The sequence below is a fragment of the Gallinula chloropus genome (genome assembly GCF_964237585.1).
Source record: "Gallinula chloropus genome assembly, chromosome: 13".
Classification (NCBI taxonomy): Eukaryota; Metazoa; Chordata; class Aves; order Gruiformes; family Rallidae; genus Gallinula; species Gallinula chloropus.
In genome coordinates, this window is record NC_140098.1 from 13,105,713 (window position 1) to 13,120,018 (window position 14,306).

The following is a 14,306-nucleotide window of genomic DNA, read 5'->3' on the forward strand; positions in this document are numbered from 1 at the left end:
CTGTGCTTTGGTGGCAACCCAGCCCCAGTTCCCCCACTGACTGCTTGCAGGAAGGAGGAGAGAGACAGCCCTTTGGAAGCCTGTTACACATCACCCACCAAAGAAAGAGGTCTATAATTAATCTAATTAATCTAATTAAAGTCTGGGGGCCGTGCCTGTCTGGTGAGCACAGATGCTCCTCAACACTGGCTGCTTTCAAAGCCCTGCTTAATGAGCTCATTAAGTAATACTTCTCATTTGGAGCTGGCCTTTGTGTGAGGGGAGGAGAGACGATGCACCAGGAGAGAGGACACGCCGCGAAGGAAAGCGCCGATACCTGGCTGTGAGGGGCAGCCCCAGCACCTCCTTGCCGACACCGTCCACATCCACCACCAGCACCAGCTTGTACTTCTTCACAGTGTTGGAGCACAGGGTGACCTGGTGACAGAGAAGAACGTCAAAGACCTTCAGCACCCCCAAAAACTATCGTTCCGTGTGTGGTGTCCCCTGATTCTCCTTCCATGGTAAGGAGAAGGATTTTCCCCTAATCCTTCTGCTGGTCCATATGTAGAGCAGAGTCTGAGAGCAATAAAGGTCTCCTGACAGCATCTGCTTGGTTCAACACCCCGTGTGGTTAACAGGGTGTGTGTAAACTGAATTAAAGCCTAATCAGACAACTGCTCTGCTCACCACTGTATTAAAATTAATCTCAGTTCTAATCTCAGCTACAACAGTGTAACTCCCGGTGCAATGCGCTGCCTCAAACCGAGCGAGTTCAGCTTTACAGCCAGGGCCAAACGCAAAGGACCCCACAAGTTGGGTGCAGGTCACGCCTGGCAGAGCTGCTTCAGCCCCCCCTAGGGATGGCTGCAGTGAATGCAGCTCCTCTGCTCACCGGGAGAGGGGAAACAAGTCCGGGAAGAAAAGCAAACTGCTTTACACAAGGGCATCTCTCTAATGGCCACCCGCTGCCCTCATCCTTCCTCTGCCCACGGTTAAGCCAAAGCCACGGCTCCACGCAGCGCTCAAGCACACACGTGGCTTCCGCACCTGACCGTAGGGCACAGGATGCTCAGCGGATGGTTCTGGAAACAAACTAATGCCCCTTCACAAACACCCCAGACCAACCCAGACAACAGAAGTGCATCTATCTCCCTCCCATCACTAAAGCCCTCCCGGCTCCTCCCCACCAGTGAAACTTCAGCTCCATCTGCTGAAGCACGGCCGGCCGGATTCTCCCCACACCTTGATATTCTTGGATCCCAGGGCACGGATGGTCCCGCTGCGAGGCTCGATGGTAAATTCGGCTGGCCTGATGGAACCTTCAGCTCCCGATCTCCAGGGCTGAGGATTGTCATTCGACAGCCAAGCAGTGCTGGTAACGCTGGGCGTTCCCGAGCCGTCCCCAGGGATGCGGAGGTGAAAAGTCATGGGCACCAAGGAGGTGTTTTTGAGGCGACACGACACGGTACAAGGGAAGCCTGAGGAAGAGACACACAGAGGGATTTATGCCCCCATTATCCCAACATTCCTGGGGTGAACAGCCCCTCACGGTAAAATTGCGCCTGGAGTTTGGCTCTCTTCAATCTGAATTGCAGCTAATTGAGAAGCCCAGCAAGGAATTCATTGCCATGGAAGCTCTGTGCCAGGCTGGTGATGGAGATCCCTCCTTGGCAGCTCTGATGCCCAAAGCCATGAGTTTTTCTCTCTCAGCTGCCCCGACACCGGCACCAGTTACATCTCTCATAGGAGCGAGCAGCCAGACAGAGCATTTACTCTGAGAAATGGATCCATAAAACTCCCCATGAACACCCCCCGTGGTTTGCAATACAGAAGAGCAGGTTGGCACCAAGGAGAAGCTGCAGTAAAAGCAGGGATGGATGAAATGGGGAGCTACAACCCAATGCAAAGCCCTCTGATGCAGTTTTGTTAGCTGGATCCTTACGGCATCTCCTGTTTCAGGGCGACCAGATGGAGCACGTGAAGGTTTGCAGCCCACTTGGCAGGAGCTGAGCCTGACACTGGCTGAGAAATCAGCAGAAGCCGTGTCTCACCTTCCTTAACAAACGGCGACGTCTGATTACTGCTCAAAAAGCTCTGACACCAGCTTTCCCTGCCTCACCAGTGGCATAACCCCACTCAGTGGGGATGTTCTGCAGAGGCAGGAGACCAGCCCAGGAGAAGACATCTGGTTTGGCTGGCCCATCTCAGTAACGGCCCTTCCATCAATCCACAATTGATTTCCCATTAAAAACCTCAGCTCATCTCAGTAAAAAGCCTTTTGTGAGGCAGAGATGGAGAACCAGAACCTGCATTTCAATGGAGCTCTGGATGCTCAGCCACCAGCGCTGGCACAGCAGAACTGGGCTTTCGGGGTGGGGGGACACAGGGAAGGAGCTCTGCGCAGAGCTATGGCTTGGGCATATTATGGGGTAGGTGATAACAAGCTGCCCTCCCAGCACTTATTAACATTTCACACTAAGGGTCAGGGGACCGAATGGCTCCTGTCCTCCCAACATTTATCCAGAGCAGCTCCAGGCTGGTTCACAGCTCCATCACCCTTCTCCCCCTCCAACGTCTTCCTTTTCCCCCTACCCCAGAGTCGCCCTTCTCCCCCTCCCAGGCATCGCCCTTCTTTCCCCCGCCAGCATCATCCTTTTTTCCCCATCTCCCATTCCCGGGGCCTTTCAGGGACTGATACCCTCATGGCCATGCTGCTGCCAAGGGCCCTGAAGGCTGCTGCTGCAGAGGAACACACACATTCTGGGTGCTCTGAGGTTCCAAGCACCCCGTTTCGGTAACGCACGGACCTCTCGGCCCGCGGTCCAAGCCCAGGGCGCACTCACCGAAGGAGACGTCGCCAAAGTAGAGGCAAGGCACACTGAAGTGGAACGTTGGTCCAACGACGCAGCCACTGTGAGGACAGACAGACAAAGGCACTGGCTGAGTTAGAGAACTGCAGAGCTTTCAGCTCTCCCTGCTGCTCGGGCGGGTAAGAGCCAGTGTCAGAACCACAGCGGGTTTCAAACCAGACCCTCACACCCTTGCCCTCATCCATGGGGACAGAAGGTGGCCAGCAGCTATCAGATGGGGCTTAGGGCACAGTGTCAGGCAGGATAGGGCAAAGCTATGCCCCCAAATTGGCTCAATGAGGGGCCGCAAACAAGCGATGGCTCCGTGACTCGGTTTCCCCATCTGTAACACATGGGTAGAGATGCCCACACAAAAGTGGACTCAATGGAGTAACCCTCCTCAGGTTCCCTTCTCAGCTGGAGCCAGCGTTTCCATTGAGTGTATGAGCGTCTTCTCAGGAGATCTGGATCCACACAGTTATCAGAATCCTGGGGAGCGCACAGACACCCACCGACCACAACAAGATCAGCAACAATTCTACACAGGAATGTATCAGCTTCTCACTGCTGACACAGCCAAGAACAACACATCTTAAACCAAACACGGGGCCCTGAACCCACCACACCTCCTCTCCTGTCCCTAAAATCAGCTCCAAATTCCGAAACTCGCCATCACTGCCTGAAATCGGCCCTTGGAGCCACACACCATTCATGAATTTACCTCATGGCTGATGCCACCCGAGCCCAGCTCCGCCTCTTAGTTAAATCGGGGAGCACAGCGAATGGTGCCTTCCAGCTTTAGTCCCGTCCCGCACACGAACAGAGCCCAGCATCCCACAGGAGGGACCCGCGTTGATCCGTGGTGTCCCACTTCCAGCATCCCTTTCTAAGCACCTAAGAAACAAGCGCTCAAGGCCCTGGGTTTGTATTCCATTTAAAGAACAGTCACCTACGATTTGGGCACCTGGCAGGAGTTTCCTCAACTCTCAGACCTCCATCAGCAGGAGATCCCTACTGCTGCTGAAGTTCCTCCACAAGGACTTCAGAGGGTCAGACTCAACCTCCCAAGCCCTAAGAGCTTACTTGGGATGGAGGGAAGGGCACAGCCCTGCTTTCCATTGCAGCACTTGCCAGGTAACGAGTGGGGATCACACTGGGAAAGTGCCAAGGACAAGCCTTGCCAGGAGGCTCCCATTCCTACTGAGTGCGCTGGTATCCAGGCTCGAGTCAAACCCAAGCAGCTGCCCAGAAGGTCCAGGCAAGGAGCCAACCCAGAGCTCTGTGCCCCACAGCCGGTAACAGTGCGGCTTGCAAGGAACTGGGGGGAAACGCGGATGTTTTGGGAACGATCACATCTTATGGCAGCATTAGTGGACTAGGGGGTTCTTGCTGAGTGGGAAGGATAACAAAGAACTGCTCAAACACTCATCCTCGTTCCCTTCTTCATAGCCCAGTGTCCCACCAGCCAGCTCACATCCAACTGGGAGTTGTTCTCCGCATGGGACTAAATCCAGCGCTCAAAGCCTCCCGAGGAGCGGGGTGCTCAGCTCGAGCAGGTGGGTGTCTTGAAGCTCAAGTTGGTCACACCGACTCCCCGCTCTCTCTTCAAGCAATAAACTTCTTGTTCTGTTTTTACCTGTTTCTCTTGCCTCACCGGCAAAACCCACTGCAGATTCCTTTCATTTCTTGGCTACCTTGATCTAGCAGGAGGCTGGTGGCCGAGGAGGCACAGCCAGCCCCACAGCTTGCCTGCCTACACCACACTATCCCACCAGCCCATGGTTATGACCCACTGGGACAAGTTTATCCGCTGCTGAGAGCCTGAGAAAGGAGCTTTGACTCTCTTATCAGCCTTTTCTCTTTCCCCCCTCGGCTCGGTGCAGATTATCTTCTGCACCAGCACCGGCCCACAGGATGATGCCCGAGTTCTTGCTGCAGAGAGCTCCCAGGCTCCTGCATCGGCGCTTTTCCAGCTGCAGGAAGGAGGCAGCGCAGCACTCGCTGCACAGGAGCTGGGAGGACACCTTGTCCCAACACAGGAGTGCGAGGGATGACACTGAGCCTGCTGCTACCCAGGTTGGGTGGATTCTTAACAGAGGATTATAAAACACAAAATCACCCAGGCTGGCCTGTTGCTCAAAGGTCTCCAAAGTGCTTTTGGCCTTGCTGTGCTTTCACGTGGGACATCACAGACCCATCCCAGACCCATCTACAGCCCATCACACGCCTGCCGCAACCCAAGGGGGAAGGAGCTACCAGCTCCTGGTACCCACCCTGGGCAGCAGGCATCTCCACACCTTTCCTGTACAAGCTCCAGTTAAACTTTTTCCAGCATGGGTAGTCATTTACAGCCCCAGGATCATCACACTGGGGTGTCAAAGGGTCACGATAGGAACCTGTCGCCACCAAACTCTGTGCCAAGAGTGTCCTGGAAAGCTCCACCAAGAAGGCCAAGGTGCTTCCCACAGGCACAAGTCTTTCAGAGTTAAACAGGGTATATTGAGGGTGTAGGAAGGAAGGAAGGTCATCACCCCTGGGTTGCAAGGTTCAAACTGGAGCCAAGGTTAAAGGGTCTCAGCTCTTAACCTAGCATCCCCACGCCAAGACCTCCCACAACACCTTTTTCTCTCTGCTTCGCCAGAAAATGAGGCAGGTGGGAGATGACTACCCAGAGATAACTCCAGATGTGCCCACCAAGCTTCTGTAACCTCCCCACTCACCTGATAGTCAAGGTCACGGGCTTGGGGGATCCATTCACATTGAACTTGAATTCTTCTGTGAACTGCCCCAGGATGGTGGAACTGAAGGAGATCTGGATGACCTGGAGACTGTCTGGCAAAATCTTCCCCTCGCTGGGGCGAAAGGTGAAGCAGGAGCCCAGAACTGTAGTTGGAGGAACCAAGCTGAAGACAGCTTGGATGAGTCCTTTGTTAAACAGCACCACCTGCAGCAGGAAGGCAAAATGGAAATGCATAGACCTCTATGGCAACTCCATAGAACCTCTGGCTTTGTCCAGCTGGCACAGAGCTGCCCTGCTCAACTCCTGAGCTGCCAGAAATCCCACAAGGAGCCACCAGGCTCCAGCCCAAGCCCTGCTAGCTCTCACAGCTCACCTCGTACTTGTGCGCTGCTCCCATGAAGACATCCCCGATGTCCAGATGCTCAAAGCTGGAGCGCAGCCGAGGCCCTATACCTTCCCCCTCGATGTACAGGGGCAGCCTGGCCTCACGGCCTGGGGAGAGAATTCAATGTCAGAACATCAATTCCCTCTGATCCCACATTTTCCAGGCTCTAGCCTCCGACTTGGGGCTGGCAGGGATCAGCCCAGGAAGATCCAGAGAAAGGTACAGGACCCTTCCCTTGGCAGATATGCCTTTGGGCTGCTTTCTCCTTTCTGACCAAACCCTTGGGCTGCTTTCTAATTGAGCCATCACTTTGCACCCTGAAACAATCACAGAATCATTAAGGCTGGAAAAGACCTCCAAGATCATCCAGCCCAACCATCCCCCCACCACCTCTATTACTCACTAAACCATGTCCCTAAGTACCTCATCCAACCTTTCTGAGGGACGGTGACTCCACCACCTCCCTGGGCAGCCCCTTCCAATGCCCAACCGCTCTTTCGGAGAAGAAATTTCTCCTCCTTTCTAACCCGAACCTCCCCTGGCACAACTTGCAGCCATTCCCTCTTGTCCTGTCGCTACTTATCTGTGAGAAGAGGCTGAGCCCCAGCTCCCCACAGCCTCCTTTCAGGGAGCTAGAGAGAGCAATAACGTCTCCCCTCAGCCTCCTCTTCTCCAGGCTGAACATCCCCAGCTCCTCAGAGGATTTGCCCTCCAGCCCCTTCCCCAGCCCCCCTGCCCTTCTCTGGATACGCTCCAGGACCTCCATGTCCTTCTTGGAGTCAGGTGCCCAAACTGAACACAGGATTTGGGGTGATGCTGGGTTTCCAACGCGACCTCTCAATCTCTTCCCATGTGCTAAGATGAGCTTTGAAATCCACTCAAGGAAGGTGTAAAGCTCAGGAAAACACAACCCAAGACAAAAATCTGCTCTTTATACTGATGCAGCTCAGCACCACCTGCACCCAACATACAGCTCCACACCTGGGTGCTCCAGGACTCGCCACCTGCAGCAGCATCTAACCACCACAGGGCTTTAGGATGTCTAGGGAGAAGCAGCTCCCCAAATTCCCACCATGATACCTCAGCCAGGCTCCTCCCCACCACGGGCAAGAGCAGGAGGGGAGAGGAGCCGTACCTGAGATGTCGCAGAGGAACTTTTGTTGATAGACTCTGGCTTCTTGAGGCTTAAAGGTCACACTAATTTCAGCCGAACAATTCGGCCAAATCTCTCCCTCCTAAAACAGAAGCAGACAGCAAACCATTTATCTTCAAACGTCACATCCCTTCGTTCCAACCGTGGCCCCATAAGCCAATATTTAGAGCACCAGGGAAGAGCAAAGAGCCAGTAACACTGATCAACAATATTTATAAGGGAGTTTGGAAGCAGCTGCGAAAAACTTTCCAAGTCCCTGACCTTTACTGGCACCTGGGAGAGGCATTTTGTTAAATTTGGGCTATAACGGAGCAACCAGCCCCGCTCACACTCCAGCGAGTCCAGCAGGATCGCTTCAGAGGTGCCGGCCAGTCACGGACTCACAGACCCTTAGGAGCTGGAAGGGACCTCGAAAGCTCATCCAGGCCCACCCCCTGCCAGAGCAGGGTCACCCCACAAAGCCTTTCCCAGACTACCATCCCTCCATCAGCTTCCTAACTCCTGCAAGCAAGTATTTCCTCTAGCCACTTGTCACAAGGGGTTGATTATTTCTGCAGGGTGCTCTCAAGCACCACGGGCGATAGGTGGGAAGACAGAAGCCACTTTTGGCCTGAAAGGTCTATCCCTGCTTTTAGGGAGCCTCTCCAGCACATTCAGGTAGCAAGAAGTGTCTCTGCCTGAGCTAAAGGCTCATCACCGGAGAGAAGGCTAATGGAAGTTAGTGGAATTTTAGATTCTCCAGTTGATAAAGGAGAAAATCTTTACTATGGTTTGACATCCACACAGCCCCATGTCGGGGGAACAGACAGACACGAGCAAAACTCTGGAGCAAAATTGATTGTTCCATAAATAACAGAATTCATGGAAATCAAAAGGTTGCTGATGCTGGCAGAGACACAAGGGGGGAGAATCGGGTAGTAGCCCACTTGTAGGCAGCCCTGGAGCAAACTCTTTAACATCAGTGTAGATGTCTAGGAGGGGTGTCCACTCCAAAGGACCTGGCTACTCTTCACACCCACTCATCACTACGGGAAGTACCAGGACTCGGTTCTGTGGGCAGATGGATTTCTGGGCCTCACCTTAATGCCCCTCAGGAGCGGGTTAAGCCCGTTGTGGAGGCCTAGTCCTACTGCCACTAAGCAGGAGCCCTGGGTGACACCCCACAACCAGCTCTGGTGCAGCGCAGGATGCTCCGAACGCCCGGCTGATCAGGTCCCACTCTCTACAAGCTCCCTACTGCTCTGACATCATCTCTTAGTCACATCATGCTGCCCCCAGCTGCACCGGTGTGAAACTGCAGCTCTGCATTGGTGACTCCCAACCTTACATGGGTGATAAGAAAACACCATCCCCCTCCCTAAAACAAAGCAGGTTCACCTTTTCTCATGCCAGACCAGGCACACACTCGGAGTTGGGGCTCGGGGGGATTAAACCACGAGCTTTGGCTCGCATAAATGGAAGAGCAAGATAACTAAGCAAGCTGCTGTACCTAGGTGTGTCAGAGGTCAAAAAGCCTGCCTGAACCTGCTGGTCTCACGTGCAAGCTCCTGATGGCACCAGAACAGAGGTTCAGGGCTGGCACAAGACCAGGGTAGGTGAGGACTGGTATTTCTGTGATTAAACAGGGGCTGAATTTGCCCTCCTTCCCACAGAGGAGCGCTTCGCTCTTCGGGTCAGCATCTCAACTGACATGGTCCCACACCTTGCGTTAACCCAGTGGAAGGTGTGCCTTTACATATAAGGCTCCATCCCTCTGAACATGGTCAGGACACTTAGGCAGCTCTTCATTTATAGCCCTGGGAGCAAAGCCCAGCTTTAGGCTCTCGGTGCCCATCACAAGTTGGAAAATGCTTTTTGCCACCAGCTCTCCCGGCCCCACCAGAAACCCAGCGTTTCCTCCCAGCACATCAAGCAGGGATCTGCTGAGTGACCTCATTCAGGGAGGAAGAGGAGGAGGAAGAAGAGAAAGGGAGGTTTCAAAGCTGTCACTTACCGCTGGCTCAATGCTGAAGATCCCATCAGAGAAAAGCTGGGATTCTCCTTGCACCTTGGCACTCTGGTCGGGGATGCTGCAGGAGAGGAGGCGGGAAAGGTGATCTTGCGTCCTGGGGTCTTACACAAGTGAGCAGCCCTCAGGAGAGCGACCTAGCTCAAAGCTGCTGCCACAACCAATGGGGAATCCACCTCCATCCTCAACTGGCTTCTCCTACTCCCAGGATGCTCAGGGGAGGCAGAGGAGGATGAGGAACACCAGGGCAGCCCATCACCAGGCAGGGCAGCAGCCCCCTGGTCTGCGCTGCAGGTTCCCAGCATCACTGTCTTCTCTTCCCTTTCAGACCCGCAGGTATAAGGAACAACCACATCCCCTCTGCTCCCCACCCCGCCTCCACCAGAGGATCCCAGGGCTCCGGGATTCAGGCACCAGAGCATCCCAGTGAAATCAGTGGGTAGGTACAGAAATACAGAGGCCGTGAGAAAGGAAGCCTAACATCACCTGATGAAGACCTCAGGACTGGCACCTCTGAGCCCAAACCTTTCAGCCTGGCCCTGAACCACCTGTTTTTTTCCTTTTCCCCTTCTCCTCAGAGCTCTGACACAGTTAATCTCTCCCTCACTTGGTAGTAGTTGCCCAAATCATCCCGGAGTTTAAGGATGACAAGCCAGAGATGGGAAGGGAGCAGAACTTCCGAGTGGGTGCACTGCTGTCCCCCTTCACGCTCCAGTCACTGCCTCCAGAGGGGCAGAGCATCACTCAGGGCCCAGTCTGAGACAGGCAGGTGGGGAGAGGTGGCACTTCCCTGGACTATTCCTTTACCAAGAGGAGGTCATGAGGTTTTCTTTTAACACACTGAGCTCACATAGAAGTCACACACTGCGGAATTAAAAATAGGTAACAGTGGAAAACTACTTTTGGCCTTCAAGCCATTTCTGACTTAATTCCCTTGACCTTTACTTGCTCATAAGCCCTCACAAAGCCTCCAGTTTGTGGCAGTTTCCTCATCAGCTCCACAGTCACGCTAACTCCTACATCCGCCCCACTCTGAGAAGTCACACAAGGATTCCCAAATCACCCAAGCTTTGAAGTGGAATCTCCCACCCTTCATTCCACCTCCCGGGCTCTGAGTGTGTCTCTGCCACCTGAGAGAGGCCTTTCAAAGCTTCCCCAAAGAAATCCTTTGAAGATCCAGCCCCATCTCTCTCCACCATGAAGACAGGGGGTTCTGAAGCCCAAATGCACATCCAAGTCCCATGCTGCCCTACCTTCCTTCCCTGCAGACCCTTCCACCTCCAAACTCTCCCCAGGCTCGAAGGAAGGGCAGAAACACCCTGTGCTGGAAACCTGGACAGCCCAAACCTATTCAGGAGATGGCCTCATCCTCCTGGGCCAATGAAGCTTCACAGACTCTCTGCAGCCCGGGAGCCACTGGCTCTCAGCAGTCTGCGGCTCCCACAAACACCAGAGCTCGCTCTCAGAGGAAATTCAGTCACTGCAATCAAGCTTTCCTCCCTAAAACATCACCCTCAGCCAGAGGGTGGATGGAACTGGGATGGGAAGCACCGAGCTCCATCACCCTAAAGCCCAGGGACACCCACCCTGATGCTGTGGATGGCTGACTTGTCCTAAAAGCACCAACCCCCCTCGAGGCCATACGGTAGCGTTCCCCTTGAGCAGGGTACCTAACCAAAGGCATCTTTGAAACGGACCTTCTCTCCCGCTGATCCTTCTCCTTCTGCGTGCCACAAGCCTTCCACTGGAAGCGGGCGATGATGTTACTGCGGTTGTGGATGGCCACGCATCTGCGGTTCGACAGCGTGAGGTAGGTCTTCTCAATGGTCACAGGCTTCTCATTCAGCCAGATGTTGACTTCTACAGCCACTCCATAAAGCTTTGTTTTAATGTTTTCACCTGGAAGAAAGCAAAGGGGACTCTTTACTCCTCTCACTTGCTGATGAAAGCACGAGGAACGCAGCGAGCCTCAGGTCACAGAAGAAAGGGCTACAGCTTTTATTACCCCTCATTCCCAGGGGAGTCCCACCTCAGCCACAGCTCACACGGCATCTCCTCCAGGCCCACCACAAGTGTCAAGTCTCTCCCAGTCTCTCACTGATCCCCCCCAAAGATGCCTGGAGGGTGTGGGCCAGAAAAGAAGGTGGCAGAGGAAGGAGCAAAGTGACAGCCCATGGCAGGATGGGATGCAGACAAGAGCTTCCCCACACACACACACACACGTTACGCTTACAGGACCAAGTCCAAGTAAATTGCAAAGGAAGTTCAGCCTTGTTCTGCTTTGAAGGACGCAGACAGGATACTCACCTGTGTCGTACTGAACTAGCAGGGAACCGGAATGATCCCCAGTCTTCAGTGGGTGGAAGTCCACTGTTACTTGCATGGCCTCACCGATGCCGAGTGTACCGAAGGAGCGATCGACAGAGAAAGGGCTGCAACAGAGACACACACACTCATCAGGACTGTGGTGGGAGCTCTGGGGGCTCTTTTGCAGTCTAGTTCCCGGCAGATCAGTTCTGTGAGGAGCAAACAAGCAGCTGGCAGCAGCAACCCAGAACACAGGGGGTCAGAAACACGGCTGGCGACCCTCGCTCTCCAAAGTCCCGAGGGTATGAAATGACTTCATCCTCCCCAGATTCCGCATCCAGGCTCCAGTCCGGACCATACCATCAGAGAATGGGTTGTGAAGAGCCCAGAGCAGGTAAGAGGTGTTTGCATGCACAGCTTGACCCTGATGTCCCTGGGAATCAGGGTTTTTTCTGCCACCTAGAAACCTGCTACTCCTGAAAGACAGGAGAGAAGGTTTGGAGGGGGGGTTAATAGCTCCTTTTCTTCTGGCATGCTTTTACTACATCCAGCTGTACGCTTGCTTTGTTGTACAATGTCTGAAGTTTCGCAGGTCCTGATCTCCCAGCAGCACCTTGCAGTCCCCAGCTCCTATACCCTCATCTAGGCACACCAACCCAGGAGTCCCCTTCACACCAGGACCTGCTGAGATCTTGCCCATTACGGCCCTTCAGCAAGAGAGCAACACTAGACCTGTAAGCACTCTGATAATTATCTACCTTGCTATTTAGGGCTTGCTTACTCTCACCAGGGGTCAAGCTTCCCCATCTTGACAGAGTTGGGCTCAAGTTATGTCCCACGAGGATACCAAGGACCAGCATACTCCTGACATAATGCAGAAAGGCAGCTGACAAGTGAAAGAAGCTGGCAAGTCTGTGACACAGGCCCTCAAAGCACCACGTTGGCTTCTCTCCTGCACCCACATGCTCAGTAAACGCAGCGTGCAAGGAGGCTGCACTATACTGCGAGTCCCGGGCTACCTTCATCTTCTAACAGCCAAGCTTTCCTTCGTCTACTGCTGCCTTAATTGGCATCATAAAACCAGTTGAGTTTGGGAGAACCTAGTTCATTAAAAGCTACCTCCAGCCCCAAGGCAGACAGCAAAGTTACTGGGGACTGAAATGCCCCACCCTGTCCACCCAGATCTACAGCAGGGAAAACCCCACCAAACCCAAAGGCTTAATGTTTGCACATGCTACTTTTTGGCAGCAGTGTAACAGCCAAAGTCAACCAGCATAACCATCCCAGCAAACCCAGTCCCTCAGGACAAAGCATCTGAGACTGCACTGAAAAATCCCAGGTACACTCAGCACCTCCCAAGCCCAACCTTCCCTTCCCCCCTTTTCCTGCACCTCAGCCCTAATTTCATAACCTCGGGTGGTCTTTGTGCATCCCTACACCTCCCTGTAGTGTATGGGTACCACAGGGGATCCCTGAACGCTCTGCCTTGGAGGATCATCTCCCGAGCTTTCCGAGCTGGGTGGGGACACTCCTAGAGGGATCTAATCCCAGACCCGACCCTCTCTGTCCCTGGAGCACGGCAGAGCACAACGTCCATCGCCGCAGGAAAAGGCAGCGCTGCGCCTTGTCTGCTCCCAGACACCATTTTCATCTTAAACCTATTGGAATGACATTTCTCTCTGCCAATGTCACGGAGAAGAAACTCATTCTCCTGCCTGAACCACAAGAGCAATGGGAAGAGACTTACTGGATTTATCCTCTTGGGATTTTTATTCCCAAGTGCTGCGGTTAGGGGCTGGGCACGGCCCTGCAGAGGGAGGGCAGGCACAGAGCACACTGAAGCATGGGCAGTGCTGGGGTGGCTGGCTGGGTTTTTTCATGAAAAAGCAGTCAAATCATGGCCAAAATGTGACCACGTTTTCTGGAAGCTATCAAAGATGCTGAATTGGCCCCACAGATTCACTTATGAGCTCCTCTCTGGAGCAAAAAGCAGAACAGAAAACAGCCAAGTTCTCGCACAAACGATGACCGGGCGGGGAACATCACCAGGATGTGACCAGATGCATGAGCTGAGCTCTCAGTACTGTGAGGAATAGTTAAGGATGGGAGATGGGCTGCAAAAGCACCCTAATGGGGAGAACAGAAAGTTCTACACTTGGTGCCAGGGAAGGGAACCCAGAGAGGGGAGGCAAAGACAAGTGGCACAAGCAGGACAGCAGATTGGGGAACGGTGGCACCTGAGCTGGTTTGTCAATGGGCAAGAGCCTGAGTTTGCTCAGGCCAGAAAAGAGAAGTTGCATCAACTAAACCAGAAGTTCAACCTGCACAGATAAAACATAGAGGATACAGGCCCATCAGCCGGCCTCTACATGCTCAGACGGATCTCTCATTCCCTTCTACCCCACTGCTGTCCTCCTCCTCTCTCACATGTGCCTGTACCTGTGTTGTGGCTTTGCATGGCTGGGTTCTGCTGGAGAAGGGGGAGATCTGCAGGGGTGGCTTCTGCAAGAAGCAGCCAGAAGCTCTCTGAAGCCCCACAGAGCAAACACCAGTCAGCTCAAGGCAGGAGTCGCTGTTGACCAAGGCCGAGCCCATCAGGGATAGTCACAGTGCCTCAGAATCACAGAGGGAAAAAAAACACCAAGAAGCTGCTTTTTGCCCCCAGAGACAGGAGTGAGAAGATGTGAGGAACTGTGCAGACACCAAGGCCAGGGAAGAAGGAGCAGGGAGGGATGATGAGATGTTTCAGGCACCAGAGAGAAAGATTCCCCTGCAGCCTGTGGAGAAGACCATGGTGAAGCAGGCTGTCCCCCTGCAGCTCATGGATGGCAGGGAGCAGAGATCCCATCTATAGCTGTGGAGGACCCCACGCTGGAGTGCCT

General features: G+C 53.8%; 2 protein-coding genes across 2 annotated transcripts in view; one reads left to right on the plus strand and one right to left on the minus strand.

The window, feature by feature from the left end:
- The window catches only part of LOC311196741 (protein NDRG4-like), a gene marked incomplete at both ends in the record, with an annotated part of 721,213 nt that overhangs the window by 645,152 nt on the left and 61,755 nt on the right, over positions 1-14,306 (plus strand).
- Positions 1-14,306, minus strand: part of LOC311196466 (hydrocephalus-inducing protein homolog) — a gene marked incomplete at its 5' end in the record, with an annotated part of 68,543 nt that overhangs the window by 49,406 nt on the left and 4,831 nt on the right. Inside the window, 8 exons of the mRNA XM_084270038.1 lie at positions 1,223-1,460; positions 2,826-2,893; positions 5,552-5,775; positions 5,945-6,063; positions 7,092-7,191; positions 9,103-9,178; positions 10,815-11,016; positions 11,425-11,549. Coding sequence (XP_084126164.1) covers positions 1,223-1,460; positions 2,826-2,893; positions 5,552-5,775; positions 5,945-6,063; positions 7,092-7,191; positions 9,103-9,178; positions 10,815-11,016; positions 11,425-11,549 — 1,152 coding nt within the window. The remainder of the gene's footprint in view (positions 1-1,222; positions 1,461-2,825; positions 2,894-5,551; positions 5,776-5,944; positions 6,064-7,091; positions 7,192-9,102; positions 9,179-10,814; positions 11,017-11,424; positions 11,550-14,306) is intronic.